General features: G+C 37.1%; 1 protein-coding gene across 2 annotated transcripts in view; it reads left to right on the plus strand.

Moving 5' to 3' along the window:
* LOC112826479 (phospholipid-transporting ATPase IB-like) overlaps positions 1-19,256 on the plus strand; it is a 201,985-nt gene that overhangs the window by 43,018 nt on the left and 139,711 nt on the right. For both annotated transcript variants that reach the window (XM_025874613.2, XM_073894758.1), the window contains exons 9-13: positions 3,444-3,571; positions 4,440-4,551; positions 7,978-8,143; positions 12,926-13,053; positions 14,384-14,461. In XM_025874613.2, coding sequence (XP_025730398.1) covers positions 3,444-3,571; positions 4,440-4,551; positions 7,978-8,143; positions 12,926-13,053; positions 14,384-14,461 — 612 coding nt within the window. The remainder of the gene's footprint in view (positions 1-3,443; positions 3,572-4,439; positions 4,552-7,977; positions 8,144-12,925; positions 13,054-14,383; positions 14,462-19,256) is intronic.

The following is a 19,256-nucleotide window of genomic DNA, read 5'->3' on the forward strand; positions in this document are numbered from 1 at the left end:
GGATTGAGCCCCACATCAGGCTTCCTGCTCAGCAGGGATTCTGCTTCTCCCTCTCCCTCTGCTCCTCCCCCTCTCCTGCCCCTGCACATAAAATCTTTAAAAAAAATACAGTCTCATTTATAAGTGCTCAAAATGTGAATTAGAGGGCACCTGGGTGGTGCAGTTGATTAAGCATCTGACTCTTGGTTTCAGCTCAGGTCATGATCTTGGGGTTTTGAGATCAAACCCTGCATAGGGTTCTGCACTTGGTGCAGAGTCTGTTTGAGACTCTGTCTCTCTCTGCCCCTACACTTTCTCTCTCTCTCTCTCTCTCAAATAAATAAATCTTTAAAAAATATGAATTAGGTGTAAATCTAACAAGATAGACAGGATCTGTATGCTGAAAATTTCATTATAATGTTGATGAAAGAAATTAAAAAAGATCTAGATAAATGGAGAGAAAAACAGTGTTCATGGATTGGAAGACTCAATACAGTAAGGATGTTAATTCTCCCCAAATTGACATACAGGTTTAATGTGACTCCTGTGAAAATACCAGCAAGGTCTTTTGTAGAGATAGATGAGCTTATCCTAAAATATGTGCAGAAAGGCAAAGAAACTATAATAGCTAAAACAATTTTGAAAAAGCAGCATAAAATGGAAGGAATCAATCTACCTGATTTCAAGTCATTTTTTAACTACATTAATCAAGAGTATGTAGTTTTGGTAAGGGACAGGCACACAGCTCAATGCAGCAGAATAGAAAACCCAGAAATAGATCTACACAGATAGGCCCAAATGACTTCGTCAAAGGAGCAAAAACAATTCATTGGAGAAAAGATAAACTTTTCAACAAATGGTGCTGGAGCAATTGTATGTTCATAGCAAAAAAACAAATTAAAAAACCCTTGACCTAAGTCTCATACTTTATACAAAAGTTAACTAATAATTTATCATAACTTAAATGTAAAACTATAAAACTTTTAGGAAAAAAAATTGGAAAAAAATCTTCAGAATTTAGAGTAGGCCAAGATTTTCAGAGTCAATACTAAAAATGTGATCCAGAAAAGGAAAAATTGATAAATTGGACCTCATCAAAATGAAAAGCTTTTGCTTTTGAAGAAGATGAAAAGACAAGCTGAAAACTGGGAGAAAATATTCGCAAACCACATATCTGACAAAGGATTGGTATTTCAAATATATAAAGAACTCTCAAAACTCTACAAAAAAAAAATAGCCAAACCAAACAATTCAATTAGAACATGGGCAAAAAGAGACATTTCATAGAACAGGATATAAAAATGGCAAATAAGCACATGAAGATATTTTCTACATCATTAACCATTAGGGAAATGCAAATTAAAATCAAAGTGAAATGTTACTACATACCTATCAGAATGGCCAAAATTAAAAATAGTTCCAACACCAAATGCAGGTAAGGATGTGGAGAAACTGGATCAATCAAACACACTGAATGGGAATATAAAATGATACAGCCACTTGGGAAAACATTTTGGTGGTTTTGTATAAAATTAAACATGCAAATATTATATGACCCAGTAATTGTACTATCCCAGAGAGATGAAAACCTATGTTCACAGGACAGACAAACTTTATGCAAATATTTATAGCAGCTTCATTAGCAATAGCCAGCTATCCTCTAGTGGTTGAATGTTTAACTGTGATACATCTATACTTATTTTTGTTTATTGATCTTAAATCCAGATACCTTACTAAACTCTCTTACACATTTTTATGATTTTTAAGTCAAGCAGATAGGATTTTTGCGGTAACAAATTCTTTCTATAAAGTTGGTTCATTTCTGGTGCTTACTTTTCAGTAATCATACTTAATTTCTTTTTTCCCCAGTCTTATGGTATTACCCAGAAACTCCTGAGCAGTTGCAAATAAATTTGATGATAGAACCTAGTCTCTTCTTGATCCTGACTAACATGGAAATGCTTTAACATTTTATAGTAAAGTGTGGATAGTTGCTTTTTGTTTGCTTTTATCAAATTTGTGAAGTCTTGCTAAGAATTTTTTTTTCTAGAATGCATGTTAAGCTCTTTACTATTTTTTCTGCCTCTATTGATAGGATAATGCTTTTTCTTTTTTAATTCATTAATATATCACTCTTGAGCATCTGTTTTTGAGCGTACTGGTAATACATATTTTCTTTTTTGGGAAAATATTTGTTCATGTTGTTTGTTCATTTTTCTATTGGGATATTTATATTTTTATTGGTTTATAGGATTTCTTTACATATTTTTCTTACTAATTATTTGTCAGTTATATGTATTATAAATGTCTAGAAGCCATTTACCCAGTTGGTAACTTGGTCTTACACTTTATTTAAGGCATCTTTTGATTAACAGAAGTTCATCCCAAACTGTTTCGATGTAGGTTTCTGAGTGTCAAAACTTCCAAGACATCGTTTGCATGCCTGAAAATATTTGCGTTAAACTTTCACATTTGTTTGATATTTGGGAAATTTAAAGGTCTAAATTTAAAGGTCTTCTATTTAGATAACTAAAAATAAAAATTCACTGTCTTCCTATATCTTGTATTGTTAAAAAGACTGATGACAATTTGATTCTTTTTTTTTAAAAGATTTTATTTATTTATTTGAGAGAGAGAGAATGAGAGAGAGAGAGAGAGCACGAGATGGGGGAAGGTCAGAGGGAGAAGCAGACTCCCTGCTGAGCAGGGAGCCACATGTGGGACTGGATCCTGGGACTCCAGGATCATGACCTGAGCCGAAGGCAGTTGCTTAACCAACTGAGCCAACCAGGTGCCCTGACAATTTGATTCTTGTTCTCCTGAAGATGATCCGCTTTTTCTCTCTGGAAAGTTGAGATCATCTTATCACAATGAGCCATTCTCTAGATCAATGTTTCTCCAAGTGTGATCCCTGGACCAGCACCATCACCATTCTTTTGGAAATACAAATTCTAGTGACCCACCCCAGACCTACTGAAAACAAAAAACAAAAAACAAAAAAAACCCCTCAGGGTACATCTCAGCAGTCTGTATTTAAAGACTTCCAGGTGAATCTGATGCATGCAAATCAGGTGATGCATGGAATCACTATTCTAGATCCTTGCTACTCTAAATGTGGGCCAGAGTTCAGCATCATCAGCTACATCTGTAAATGTATCAAACATGACATGATGTTTGGTTATAGTGACTACACTTTCAAAAACACTATTTTCATATCGAGATGATGAAAACTTAACTTTCCTATATCTTTCAACCTTATTAAAATTATTTGCCAAATGCTGTCCTGGCAAAGTTTTCTAACAAAGTTTATGTTAAAGTTTCATGTGCATTATTTGTTACCTGATAAGTGCAGTACATTTTTAGACCCTGATTTTCATAATTTTCTTTTATTAACTACTAGAGACATTGAACTTTGCTATTAAAATTTAATTTTCATATTTTTTAACTTTGTCTTTATTTTACAGGCTTTGTTAGAAACAGCTGAAATGCAAACAGAAAAACAATTGTCAAGCCTATCAGGAAAAATAGAATGTGAAGGACCTAATCGTCATTTCAATACCTTCATTGGAACCTTGTATCTAAATGGTAAAAGGTATCATCTTTCACTTCTCAAACCTTTTTTTTTCTTAATGGAACTTTAAAAAATGGCAGTTTTTATTCTCTTGGTTGATAACATTTTAAACCTTTATACTTTTTCATTTTTTACTTGATTTTGAAATACCTGAGGCATCAATATATTGTTTTTAAAAAAAGAAATTCTTAAGTATAGGAGGAAAGTGTATGACATTTTCTTAATCAGTTTACTTGCAAATGGAAGGACTAGAGAAGTCAGGTCCAAGTTCCCATTGCAGACAAGCACTTAGCACATCCCTTAGGGTAAATTAGTGGAAAGAACAAGGTTTTGAAAGTCATCCAGGGAGAGAAGCCACTAAGGATTTAGTTTGATAACGATGAAGGATTTTTCCTAATTTCTACTCCATTTCTACTTAGCTTCTACTTTAGACTTTCACAAAAACATCTTTTATATGGTGAGTTGGGCTGTGCTGGAGGGGACAAGTAAATATGGCAGACTGATCTTGCTTTATATACTCTGAATGACCACATGTAATCTTTTCTATAGATTACCAAATTGGCACACAGGTATTTATTCCTCCACCTAATCTTTCTTGACAATAAGATTTATAGTCACCCTAGGTATCAGAGATATTTTCTCTCCAAAATTTTAGTCAACATACTTTTTGGGGTTAGTGAGAAATGGATGATAAAACATTGTTTTTCCATGCTCATTTAGAAGGAGGTACTTTCTATGAAGACACATTTGTTTTTATTGCTATTTCCCCCCAGTGTTGAACTTGACAAAAGGAAATATATATAAGGTGAAAGCTTAGGCTTGCTTTACGTTGTGAAAAGAAAAGAAAAAACTTTTTGGTTAATTTATAAATGCTCTCCTTTATTTTTAGCCCTGTTCCAATTGGGCCTGATCAGATCTTGCTAAGAGGCACACAACTTAAAAATACTCAGTGGATCCTTGGCATAGTTGTTTACACTGGATTTGAAACCAAATTCATGCAGGTAAAATAATTTGTGATGACAGATAGTATTGCCTCTAGTTTTTTCTTCTTTTAGGAGGTGAGGGATTTAGTATTTATCTCTTGAATTTAGGAAGCTTATTTCTGGGGGCACCTGGGTGGCTCAGTTGGTTAAGTGTCTGCCTTTGGCTCAGGTCATGATCCCAGAGTCCTGGGATCAAGTCCCACACTGGGCTCGCTGCTCAGCGGGAAGTCTGCTTCTCCTCCTCCTTCTGCCCCTCCTCCTGCTCCTGCTCTCTCTCTTAAATAAATAAATAAAATATTTTTTTTAAAGGAAGCTTATTTCTGTTTATTAGCCTGAAGTTTGGAAGGGAGGTCCATATTTCATTTTAGTCTATATGGCTCCCATTTATGGTAAAATTATTTTGGCCAAATGACATCAGAAATTCTATGTAAATTCTTACTCTCATGTACCATTCCTCTCAGTCATCTTTCTTTCTTTTTTTAAATTCTATAATGAACAAATATTTAATAATACGTGTACAGACATACATATAAACGTGCAGAAAACATTTTGTGTTGGCAAAAATGGTATCAATCTGTACAGACTATTATATGAATTGCTATTTAAGACTTGAAATTACATTCTATATTAACATATGGAGGGGTGCCCGGGTGGCTCAGTTGGTTGAGCATTGGACTCTTGATTTCGGCTCAGGTTATGATCTCGGGGACGTGGTGGGATTGAGCCCTATACCGGGCTCCACGCTTAAGGCAGAGTCTGCTTGAGGTTCTCTCTCTCTCCCTCTATCCTTCCTCCCACTTGTGTGCTTGCTCTGTCTTAAATAAATAAATAAATCTTTAACATGTGGAAATGACGTAGTTACATTAGAGAGTCTAGGGGAGAGAAACTATTATAAATATTGCTGCAGTGAACATGGATAGTTGCTTATTTTTTTCACAGAGATAAAGCTCTAGCATTGAAATTGTTGAAACAAAAGGCAGTATATTTTTTGAAAGTTTTTATTTAAATTCCAGTTGGGGAGAGCTGGTTGGGGGGATGGGTTGAATAGGTGATAGGGATTAAGTGTTGTGATGAGCACCAGCTGTTGTGTAGAAGTGCTGAATCACTAAAATGTATGCCTGAAAATCAATCGCCGTCTTTGTTTTGGAGTAGGAATTTTTGCATGTTTATTATTCATGAGAAGTAACTTAACAGTAAGTCTACCCATTATACCATCTGCTAAAATACAACATTTGGCTTTGACTATTCCTTCTACAAATATCTCTTTAGTACTTATGTAATGCCAGACACTGTGCTAAGACCTTGGGGTGTAGTAGGCCTGTTGCCTGTCCTTGAGTTACTTGCAGTGTGTGAAGGAAGACAGTCAAGGTAACAAAATAGCAAGAGGTCACTCAGGAGGGGTAAGTATAGGATGCTCCATGTCTGCAGAGGCGCTCCATCCAACCTGATGCTGAGGCTGTTGTGGGGAAGTAGCATGTAAAGCAAGACCTGAAGGCTGAGTGGAATACATGGGAGTGTCAAGGGTTTGGGGAGGTTCAGAAAGAAAGGGAGGCAGGTGGGACAGCGCTAGGCCAAGAATTGGCATGTGCCCTATTGGGCAGTGCAACTCAGTGTGACTGAGAGCAGAGAGAGAATGCATGGAATGGTGACAGACTAGTCTGAGGAAAGTTGGAGGCTGTACGACTGAAGACCTGGGTACATTTTCTTGCAAAGCTATTACTGGTCTGTGACATCCCCCTGTGTTTGCTTCCCAAGTTCTTGTCTCACTTTTCTTTTACCTCTCATTCTTCCTGCCCTGGGATTGTACCCTGCAATAACACATTAATGGGTAAGATTTCCTTACACTCTGTATACTAGAAACCCCAGACTAAGACAGCGATATAAACACAGCCTATCCCCAAATAGAAGTTTGTATTTGGACAGGGAACCAAGGGCAATGTAGAACACACAAAATCATGACCCATGATTCAGTTGTAAACGGCTCCACCCTCAAACAGTACACTTCAAATGATCGTGCTGGCTTACTTAATTGTCCACCTGGTAATACAACACTGCATCTCAGATTTCACTGTCTACTGTTAATGGAAAAAGCCCACTCCATTACCCCCCAGTATGGCTTGTCTGTGCTGCAGCTCATTGGAAAGTGCATCCTTCTTTATGATATTTTGTGGATGTAAATCACTGCACAAGTTGATTATACATGTTGATTGTGTCATTTAAGAATAACAGAAATCTCCAGGAGAGGAAGAATGAAGGGGAGTAAGTCAGAGGGGGAGACGAACCAGGAGAGATGATGGACTCTGAAAAACAAACTGAGGGTTCTAGAGGGGAGGGGGGTGGGGGGATGGGTTAGCCTGTTGATGGGTGTTAAAGAGGGCACATTCTGCATGGAGCACTGGGTGTTATGCACAAACAATGAATCATGGAACACTACACCAAAACAAATGATGTAATATATGGTGATTAACATAACAATAAAAAATTAAAAGATTAAAGAAAAAAGAACAGAAATCTGAAAGAGTGCTTTTTCATGACTTCAGAAAAGAAAGAACTAGTAAATGTCAGTATTTCCTTATTGAAAGATTTTAAGTACAACACCCTTAGCTGAAAACTGTTTTATATTGTATAACATTTGAAGACATTACTTATACAGGTTAACAAAAGAGAAGGAATGATGTGATTGCTTTGGAGATATTATACATAAGTATATATATATTTATATATATGTATATATATAAATTATGTGCACACACAGATGTTCTCTAATACTAGGCTTAATGCAGTTAAACCTAGATTTTAAAAAATCTTATTCATATGCTTTGTAAAAAAGTTGAGTAATTTAGAGTACTAACTCATATTTTCATAACTTGTAGACTTCAAGAATTTATGCTTCTACATTTAAAAAAATGTAGAAATGGTAAACTTAATCTGTCAAAGTGTGATTGAAAAGTTAAATATCTATATCTACCTATATCTGTATATATCTCTATGCTTGCCAATTATATATGTTATATATTAAAAAATTAAATACACACATATTTGCCAATATTTCAGTAGACCTCAGCAGACAATTATCAGAAATTTATGGGCAATTCTGAAATGCTAATAGAAAATTATTATTTGAAACTCTCACTGTATCCCTAACCCAGAGCTTTGGTTTCCCTAAAATATGCATGTGTCAGAACAATTATTGTACTGGTAAAATCTCGAATATTTTCCCAACAGACTCAGATGAAAGGTATCTTCCTATGGTTTTTAAACCAGAAGTAATTCAATAACTATAAATAGTAAAACCAACAAATTAGTACGGTTTTTTATTGGGGGGTTCTGTACAGAAGATCACCTAGACTGATTTACCACATTGGATTTTTTTGTATTCATGAATTAAAATTCCTTTGATTGGTTTTCATTCTTTTTGGTGTGTGTGCATGTGCTATTATGCAGAATTCTATCAAATTGCCTCTCAAGAGATCAAATGTTGAGAAGGTGACCAATGTGCAGATCCTGGTATTGTTCCTGCTGCTCCTGGCCATGTCCTTGGTGAGCTGTTTGGGAGCCATACTCTGGAATGACTGGTACGGAAAAGGCATTTGGTACATCGGGACAAAGGGTAAGTGTCCAAGGGTGGTAAGAAGCTACCATTTTGGGAGCTGTAATGCTGTAACCCTGAGGGTTAATGAGTTTAGAAACAATGTTTCCTTCTTAAGATTGTTCTGCCAGTTCCGCATAATCTTGGCATTCCAGAAAAAAGGAGAGGGAGGAGTCAAGGCAGAGGAATGAGACTGTGAGCCAGACAGATAAGGCCCACATCTCTGCCTCTACCACCTAGTCACCGGGAGAAGTTGGACAAGGCTTTTTACTTGTCTGGGCTTCTCTTTTTACTACTTCTTCCCTCATTTGAAAATGGCGATAATACCCACCTCACTGGGTTAGTACAGTGCTCTGTGGACAATGAATGATGCCAAGAAAATGATGACAAGGGGCCCCCCGAAGGGGATTCAGTGGTTAAATTGACCAGAAGGTCAGTAAAAGATTTAAAGGTAAACTATCCTTGGCATTAAAAGTTCAGTCTTTTTTTTTTTTTTTTTTTGGCTTATGTCTTTCCATGTTTTCAGAATTAGCTGTCATACATCCTTCTGCCTTTTCTCATCTATCAGCTAAGGATTTTAAAAATTTTTCTAACTTCCTTTGAGAGGATCTGTCTGGGAGCATCTTAAAAATAAAGAAGCTAAGATAAAGACTTTGTAGATTGGATAAAAAAAAATCAAAGATTCATTCTCACGCAATCTGGATTTCTAGATATACCTATCCAGTTTTTATCTCAAGCTTTTAGATTTTCAATGATTTCAAAAAAGTAATCTCAATTTAAATGTGCTTGTTTAATTTGTCCGAGCCAGGGGCTGTGAATATTATATTTTGAAACAGACATAAATTCTTACAGAAGTCACTGATATTTTGTTGCGGATAAAATGTGTCAAGTTCTACATACCCTACAAATGACCTGTTCTTTCCTTCTTGATCAGATTTCTTGAAAGAAGAGACAACCCTCATTGTTTCTATTTTCTTGCATCCTGGTCACTCTTGGGTCCATTTCCATCTGCTGTCCACTTCAACCAGTCCACTGGAATTGTGGCTCAAGGGAAGGATCAATTCCTAATTGCCAAACCCAGTGGTCATTTTTTTAAGTGGGATCTAACTGGACCCCTGCCACCCTCTTCTGATATTTTTTTAAACCATCTCTTCCCTATTTGATTCATAGAAACTTTGATCCACCTTTTAAAGGCTGGTATTTTTCAGGACCCTAGGTTCACCAGGAATGTCTCAACTTGAGTCCATAAATCCTAAAAATTTTGTGAGAACTTCATTCATATATGTATATGTGCATGTTGTTTTCCTGCAGAAGGGCCTTCACTGGCTTCTTAGGGATTACCTTGTCCAAGAAAATCCTTCTAAGAGAGCTCACTTGCTCTAATAATTTCACCTGTCATCCATCAGTTGATGTCTTCTACCTGTTTGCCTCAAGCTCAGATCACTCTCTGAATTATTAACTCATTGTTGTCTGGACATTGCTTTGCAGGTATCATGTAGACTTCTTTTTTTTTTTCAATTTAATTTAATTTTATTAGGTTATGTTAGTCACCATACAGTACATCATTAGTTTTTGATGTAGTGTTCCATGATTCATTGTTTGTGTATAACACCCAGTGCTCCATGCAGTACGTGCCCTCCTTGATACCCATCACCAGGCTAACCCATCCCCCCACCTCCCCTCCCCTCTAGAACCCTCAGTTTGTTTCCCGGAGTCCATAGTCTCTCATGGTTCGTCTCTCCCTCTGATTTCACCCCTTCATTTTTCCCTTCCTTCTCCTGATGTCCTCCAAGCTATTCCTTATGTTCCACAAATAAGTGAAACCATACGATAATTGACTTTCTCTGCTTGACTTCTTAATTCAGCACGTACAAAATTAAATGCATCTTTTTTCCCCAAACCATTGTCTTTTTTCAGTATTCTCCATGTAAATTGTAGGTACTCCATCCCACCATCATCCAAGCTAGAAACATAAAGGTCACTCTTAGTCCTCCTTCTCAGCTTCCTCCTCTTTTCCCGACTCCTACCCCTATGGCCTTCCTCATCCAATCAGTCCCAAAGTCTTATTCATTCAACCTTTTCAGTATTTTCTCTGTGTGTACTCTCTTTTTCATCCCTGGACAACTGTCACAGTTTTCCAACTGGTTGCCCAGCCCTCAGTCAAGTTCTACTCGAATTCATTCTTCATACAGTTTCCAGAGAGATGCAGATAAAAAATAGGAATACATGCAGTCGCTTCAGTGTATCCTGTTGTTTATACTGGCATGTAGACTACTGCCTGATGGCCCACTGCTTGTTTTTGTAAATAAAGTTTTATCGGAGCACAGCCATACTTATTTATTTATGTATTATCTGTGATTTATTTCAGTGCTACAATAGCAGAGTTGAGTAATTGAAACAGAGACTATGTCCTACAAAACCTAAAATATTTACCCTCTGGCTGTAGACTCCTGGCCTACAGGGTCAAGATAAATCTCCTTTAGCATGGTATATCAGGACTTTTATAATCTGGTCCTATCTCCATCACCTGATACCTCACCACTTCTTCCTGAGCACTTGGTCTCTATTCACAGAAGGTTGACTTTTGTTCTATTTCATGATCCTTCCATCCACCAGTTGCTTCAGCATCCCCAGGCCTTTCATCTTGTGCTCCTTTCTTCTGCTTCAAATGCATCTCTGGTCCCTTCTTGACTGGATACCTGTCACTTCTCATTTCGGTCCAAGATGAGGTATTACCTTCTCCGGTAGCATTTCCTATATCTTATCTTCCTCTTTTCATTTAATGAGGAGCCCTCTTGGCTTCTATAATGCAATCCTGAATAGACATCATTCCATTTCCATGTTTTACAATTATTGTTTGTCCCTCCCCCCAGCTAGACTGTGAATTTTTGAAAATTGTGAATTTTGGGGAATCACTGTATCTTTAACTCCAAGAACAGTGCCTTTTCATAATAGGAACTCAGTAATTTTTTGGCTAAAAGAAATAATTTTATATTTAGAAACAGAACTATATAGTTTTCTAGTCCAGCCCCTTGTTTTATGAAAGTGAAACAGATTCTGTATATTTCCCAAAAAGCACAGAGGAACTTAGTGGCTTATTTGGAATGAGAATCCATAATTGGCTCTAGACTACTACACCACTCTACCAGGATATTCTAGTCCAAAAGAAGAAAAAGGTATTGGGTAATTAAAGTGTAACTGTATTTTTAATAATTAATAAATATATCAAAGCACTTGATCTTGTCTCCACTTCTCTGTCCATCAAATGGTCATAATAATATCTGCCTCTAGTATTCCTAAAAGAATAATTTATGACCACAAAGTAGTACAGTAAATATAAAAGTATAAATATGGCAAATAAGGGGAAGTTCATAAACTCAATGGTGATAAGAGTTTGAATAGATATGATAGCGAATTAAACTTGACTTTTGTTTTTATTTTTTTATTTTTTTAAAGGCTTTGTTTGTTTATTTGACAGAGAGATAGAGAGCACAAGTAGGCAGAGTGGCAGGCAGAGGGAGAGGGAGAAGCAGGCTTCCCACCAAGCAGGGAGCCCAATGCGGGGCTTGATCCCAGGACCCCGGGGCCACAACCTGAGCTGAAGGCAGCTGCTTGACCGACTGAGCCACCAGGCGCCCCAAACATGACTTTTAAATTGATGGAATTTAGAAATCTAGATTTAACTACTGTTCTAAATTACAAGTGTGCTCCCTTTTTAGGAAAAATGAATATAAAGTTTTAACTTAAAATTATTATTTAATTTTGAATTTATATATACATATTTGTGTTTAATTACACTTTACAAATCAATTTGTGTTTAGTTCTTTTCAGTTATAACCCCACCTCCCATAACTCAACATATAAATTTAATATTTAAGGTTGAGATGTAAGTTTTGAGAAAGACATGTATAAAGCAGCATGTATATATCCCCTGAATACCTTCTAGATATTTTTCAGGGCATTTCTGTGAAATTAGATTGAATTTTTATTGGAAAATTACTCTCTCAAATGTATCCATCTCTTTAAAAAGGAGGCTATCAGGGGCGCCTGGGTGGCTCAGTCGGTTAAGTGGCTGCCTTTGGCTCGGGTCATGATCCCAGGGCCCTGGGATCGAGTCCCGCATAGGGTTCCCTGCTCAGCAGGGAGCCTGCTTCTCCCTCTCCCACTCCCCCTGCTTGTGTTCCCTCTCTTGCTGTGTCTCTCTGTCAAATAAATAAATAAAATCTTAAAAAAAATAAAAAGGAGGATATCACTAGGTTTTACAAAGTATATTCATTTTCTTTTCTTTTCCTTTTGGTTTCACTTTCCTTCTTCCCCTGAATTTTAAAAATCATTCATTATTTGTCTTCAAGCCATGTAGTTCCTGCTAAATAAGATGTCATCCCCATTCTCTTCCCCTCATCTTCTCCATTTAACAAACTCCCTTCTTCAAACTTTGCTGCACCCTCTTTCTGGGCCCTCCACTTTGTGCTGTTGTTGGGACTCTCCGTGGTCAGTGCTAGCACGGAATTCATCACGCCGTGCTTCCTGACTCATCTTCCCTTCTCAAGCTGCATCCAAAGCTCCCTGAGGCCAGGGTCTATCTCTTGCTAGATCTTGTACTTTGATACTTGCCATCCACCCTATTACACGGTTGGTGCTTCACTGATTCTTTAAAAACCATTTTGATGTGTCCATTTTCGTTATACTTTTAAGAAGTTTCATGCAGAAATGTTCACAATTGTAAAAAGTAATAATGCAAACAAAGATGAAGAAAGCTATTGCCTGAAGCTGTGACATGATTCCTCTGCTCTTCTTCCGCAGATTACAGCTCCCACAGTTTAGGGTTTGACTTATTGGTGTTCATCATCCTGTACCACAATCTCATCCCCATTAGCCTGCTGGTCACTCTGGAAATTGTGAAATGTGTGCAGGCCATGTTTATAAACTGGGTGAGTATTGAAATCAGAATGTTTAAAAAACAGTTCTCTCTTGATCTGTGGCTTTGGTTTTGAAAATCAGCATAGCAGTTCTCACCATGGGGCTAGTACGTGGGCCAGTTGTGCTTCTGACAGGAAAGCCAAACATTGGTGTCAGCCTGACTCCAACATGCCTGGGCCTCTCTGTGTCACTCTTGAGGACACCATTGTTTCATATGTTTATTCTAACTGAAAGGGAAGATTTAAGAGTTAGTGGCTTAGTAGCAACTGTGAAGAGATAGCCCATTAAGAGAGAACCCATTCAGCGGGAAGCCTGCTTCTCCCTCTCCCACTCCCCCTGCTTGTGTTCCCTCTCTCGCTTTGTCTCTCTCTGTCAAATAAATAAATAAATAAAACTTAAGAAAAAAATATAAGATCCTCGAGAGGAGTCCAGTAGACTTATAATAGATTTACATATCTTGGCAAGAGTGACAGAAACAGCTATTTCAGAATCATTTCACATTAAGGAAAAGATATCTTAAGTGAAAGCCATGCATTCACTTAAGTAAATACTTAATAACATGTGACTGAATGAATTTTCCGACTTGAATGTATGGTTGCAATTTTCAGTTCTGTTTTAAAAGATTTTTCCTGGAAGTAAGATTTTTGCTAGATATCTCATTAAAATGATCTCCCTATGCCAATAAATTACCACCACTTGAAGGGTACTGTTATTTTTTTTTTTTTAAAGATTTATTTGTTTATTTCAGAGAGAGAGAGAGAGAGAGAGCATGAGAGGGAAAAGGGTCAGAGGGAGAAGCAGACTCCCCGCCGAGCAGGGAGCCCAATGCGGGACTCGATCCCAGGACTCCAGGATCATGACCTGAGCCGAAGGCAGTCGCTTAACCAACTGAGCCACCCAGGCGCCCCGAAGGGTACTGTTATTTTTAACAACCACAAAATGAGACAGAGTGCTTTTAAATGTATTCCCATAATTTTCATAGGAATGCTGGGAGATCCGTGTTATTGCTCCCATTTTATAGATGTAGTAGCTGCAAAGCACCTTCAGGATCCCACAGAGTGAGAGCCTGAGGCAGAGCTGGGATTTGGAAGCCAAGTCTTCCAGTACCAAACCAACGATACACTGACATTTGTTTCTATATAGCATTGCCTCTCCTGAATCAGCTCTGCCAACGTATGTGAGACACTAGCACCCGAGACTCTCCAAGTATTCTAGACTCGCCATTTTGAATTCTTTCTCATGTCAGCCATGTCAGAAGACCAGTGGCGGTACAGTCGACCTGAAGAAATTTTGAGCCTAGTTCTGACTGTGTGTCTCGGCTATTTTGTTCATGTCTTGCAGGATGAAGATATGCATTATAAAGGAAATAATGTCTATGCCATGGCCAGAACATCCAATCTTAATGAAGAGCTTGGGCAGGTGAGGGCCCCTTCAGGGACTGGGTACGTGACAGGAACTTTGAAGAAGGTGGATCTAGGGAGAGGGTGAGCAAAGCCGGAAGTGCTGAATTCAGCCACAGGCTGTAGTTAATATGATACCTATATGGAGCTTCAAAAGTAGGATTTGTTAAAAATATTGATAATGCATCCTGGGTTGCAACCTAATACAGGTTATTAATGTGCTTAGGAAGAGGCAGGTAGGGAAAGCTTCAGTTAGCTCTCAAGTTTTCACTTAGCTTTCAGGGAGTCACAGGAGCTTGGAGACCTGCTACATGTGGCCATGCTCCTGCTTCCCTAAGGCAGATGACCCTTGGGGAAGCTTCTGGAGCTGCTGTAAAATTTTCCACCTGCCTAACCCATGTACCCTCAGGCCTTTAGTCCCTGCCATACACTACAAAGGGGCAGAAATGATGCCAGGTTACCAACAGACGGTTGGTTACCTTCTAAATGACAGTGGCGTGGTTACAAGTAGAAATTGTTTTTAAAAACTCCCACAGTTATTTGTCAGTTATACCACAGGACAGCTGGAAGAACCCAACGAACTCCCATGGTTGTGTGGTACCTGACAGGAGGAAGACTTCTGATTGTTATTTTTCTGTAATTACTTTTTGTTCTTAATATATTTTTTTACAAGATTATAATTTTCCCATCTTTCAATTAATTGGAGGCAATATGTAAATTATGGTAAAAGCAGAATTTTGGAGTTAAGCTTCCTGGGAGTGAACCCTGATTTCACCCATTTATAAGCAAAGTCACCATGGGCTTCTTAGGTAACTTGTTGGCCTTCATTCCTCATCTGTAAATCAGGAGAGATGATAGCATCTACTTCAGAAAGTTGTTCGGGGGATTGAATAAGATAATGTATTTGTGGGACGCCTGGGTGGCTCAATCAGTTGAGTCTGCCTTTGGCTCAGGTCATGATCCCAGGGTCCTGGAATCGAGCCCCGCATCCGGCTCCCTGCTCAGCGGGGAGCCTGCTTCTCCCTCTCCCTCTGCCTGCCGTTCTGCCTACTTGTGCTCTCTATCTCTCTGTCAAATAAATAAATAAAATCTTTAAAAAAAAAAAGATAATGTATTTTTGATATACTCAGCATAGTACCTAGTATGAAGAAGGGATTTAATTAATGCTAATAATTATAACCAGCAATTTGCATATATGCTTTCTAATTTAGGGTCACCTTGTATAGTATCATTTGAATAGAGAGTTCCCAGTAAATAATTATTTTAGAAGGTTTCTGGTGCCTGGAAATGCCTGATAAGAGAACATGAACAGCATTTTTACCTTGGACAAGTAAAGAAGGAGGATGGAATCATCAGCGTTCTAGCAACTTTTCTGCTTATGAAAATCTGATTACTTGCTAATCCTCTAAACATATGTTTTCTGTTGACAGTTAGGAAAAGATTACTTTATCTACCTTGCCTTGTCAGTTGACTCTAGCCTCTTTAGGGTGGTAATTAAATATAATAAAACTGGCTGTGGAACTCAAGCTTTAAAAATTAATTATATTGTTTATGTAGGTAATACATAAAGATAAGGGCAGAAATCAATGAAATCGAATATTGTCTTATTAATTAATTAAACCCTATAGAGGGTTTAATATTCAGAATATATCAAAAAACTACAACTCAATTGCAAACCACAAATAACCCAATTCAAGAATTGGCAAGGGATTTTAATAGGCATTTCTCCAAAGAATATATATAAATGGACAATAAGCACATGAAAAGTGGTCAACATTACTAATATCTAGGGAAATGCAAATTAAGACCTCATTGAGACACCATTTCATGCCCACTAGGATGGCTACTATAAAACAATAATACCAACAGAGAGCAACAAGTGTTCATGAGGACATGGAGAGAATGGAACCCTTGTCCACTCCTGGTGAAAATATAAAATGATGCAGCCACTGTGGAAAACAGTATGGGGAAACCTCAAAAAATTAAACTGAGGATTACCATATGTTCCAGCAATCCAACTTTTGGATATTTTCATGAAATAATTGAGGGTAGGGACTCAAAAATTGTATGCAGATGTTTTTAGCAGCCTTATTTACAATAGCCAAACGGTGGAAACAACTGAAATTCCCATCAATAGATAAATGGTTAAACAAAATGTGGTATATACATGAAATGGAATATCATTCAGCCCCGAAAATGATTGAAATTCAGAAACATGCTACAACATGGATGGACCTTGAATCTCACACTAAATGAAACATGCCAGACACAAAAGGACAAGTAGTATATGATTCCACTTATATGAGGTACCTGGAATAGTCAGACTCACACAGAAACAGCATAGTGGTTACCTGGGGCCACGGGACAGGAGAGAATGAAGGGTTAGCTATATCGTTGAGGTGATAAGAGGTTTCAGTTTGGGATGATGAAAAAGTTCTGGAGATGGATGGTGGTGATGGTTGCACAATTATGTGAATGTGCTCAATAACATTTAAAAATGGTTAAAATGGCAAATTTTATCTAGGTACATTTTACCACAATAATAAAAAATGCTTTAACACTGCCTCTTTCCCTTTTTTACTGAGCTATAATTGACACATAGGATTATATTAGTTTCGGGTGTACAGCATAATGGTTGATATTTGTAAATATTGCAAAATGACCATCACGATACATCTAGTTAACATCTGTCACCATATATAGTTAGAGAGTTTTGGTGATGAGAACTTTTGAATTTGCAATAGAGTATTTTTTTTTTGAAAATGCAATATAGTATTATTAACTGTAATCACCATGCTCAGGATTTATTTTATAACTGGAAGTTTGTACCTTTTGACCCCCTTTGCCCATTTTGCTCACCCAACACTCCCTGCCTCTGGCAACAACCAATTTTTTCTCTGTAGCTATGAGTTTAGTTATTTTTTTCAGATCACACATGTGAGATCATGTGGTATTTGTCTCTTTGTCCGACTTATTTCAGGTAGCATAATGCCCTTAAAGTCTTTTAATGTTATACAAAGGGCAAGATCTTCTTTCTTATGGCTGAATTGTGTGTGTGTGTGCACGTGTGTGCATAATTATGTATCATTATATATACACCACATTTTCTTTATCCATTCATCCATTGACAGACACTCAAGTTGTTTCATCTTGACTATTGTAGATAATGCTGCCATGAACATGGGGGTACTTATATTTTTTCAAATTAGTTTTTTCATTTTCTTCGGATAAATACCCAGAAATGGAATTGCTGGTAGTTCTATTTTTAATTTTTTGAGGAGCTTCCATGCTATTTTCCATAGTGGTTGCCTCAATTTACATTCCCACCAACAGTGCACCAAGGGTTCCCTTTTCTCCACATCCTCACCAACACTTGTTATTTTTTGTCTTTTGGTAATCGCCATTCTAAGGTGTGAAAGTGATATCTCATTATGGTTCTGATTTGTAGTTCACTGATGATTAGTGATGCTGAGCATCTTTTCATGTGTCTGGTGGCCATTTGTATGTCTTCTTTGGAAGAACGTCTGTTGAGATCCTCTCCTCGTTTTTTAAGTTGGATTGCTATTTTGCTGTTGCATCATATGAGTTCTTTATATATTCCGGATACTAACCCCCCTCACCAAATATATGATTTGCAAATATTTTCTCCCATTCGTTGTGTTGCCTTTTTATTTTGTTGGTGGTTTGCTTTGCTTTACAGAAGCTTTTTAATTTAATGTAGTCCCACTTCTTTATTTTTGCTTTTGTTGTCTTAGTTTTTAGTGTCAAATCCAAAAAAATTCTCACCAACACTGATATCAAAGATCTTACTACCTATGTTTTCTTCTAGAGATTTTATTGTTTCAGTTTCTTCTGTTCAAGTCTTTAGTCCGTTTTGAGTTACTTTTTCATATGGTGTAAGAAAGTGGTCCAGTTTCTTTTTTTTGCATGTAGTTATCCAGTTTATTGAAGAGACTGTCATTTATTTATTGAATACCATTTTTTGAAGAGGCTGTCCTTTACCTAATGTGTATTTTTGGCTCCTTTGTTATAAATTAATTGATGATAGGTGTGTTCGTTATTTCTGAGTTCTCTATTCTGTTCCATTGATCTGTGTGTCTGTTCTTATGCCAGTACCATACCTTTGGATTGCTATAGCTTTGTAATGGAGTTTGAAATCAGGAAGCATGATGCCTCCAGCTTTGTTCTTTTTCAAGATCGCCTTGGTTATTTGGGGTCTTTTGTCATTCCATACACATTTTAGGATTGTTTGTTCTAAATCTGTGAAAAATGCCATTAGAATCTTGATAGGGGTTACTTTGAATCTGTAGTTGGCTTTGGGTAGTATGGACATTTTAACAATGTTGATTCCTCCAATGCGTGAATGTGGAGTATCTTTCCATTTGTTTGTGTCTTTTTCACTTTTTTTTTATCAGTGTATAGGTCTTTCTCTTCCTTGCTTAAATTTATTCCTAGGTATTTTATTCTTTTTAATGCAATTGTAAATGAAATTGTTAATTTCTCTTTTTCTGGTAATTCATTATTGTATAGAAATGCAGTATTACACTATATGTTAACTAACTAGAATTTAAATAAAAATTTTTAAAAAATTAAAATTAAAAAGAGTGAACCATAATGTAAACTATGGACTTCAGTAATAATGATAAGGCAGTGTAGGTTTTTTGACTGTGACAGATGTACCACTCTGGGGCAGGATGTCAATAGTGGGAGAGGCTAATCATGTGCTGGAGCAGAAGATATATGAGAACGCTATACTTTCCACTAAATTTTGCTGTTAACTTAAAACTGCTCTAAAAAATAAAGTCTATTTTAAA

Source organism: Callorhinus ursinus, unplaced genomic scaffold (genome assembly GCF_003265705.2).
Source record: "Callorhinus ursinus isolate GAN/ISIS: 27379988/994484 unplaced genomic scaffold, GSC_fseal_2.0 scaffold7, whole genome shotgun sequence".
Lineage (NCBI taxonomy): Eukaryota > Metazoa > Chordata > Mammalia > Carnivora > Otariidae > Callorhinus > Callorhinus ursinus.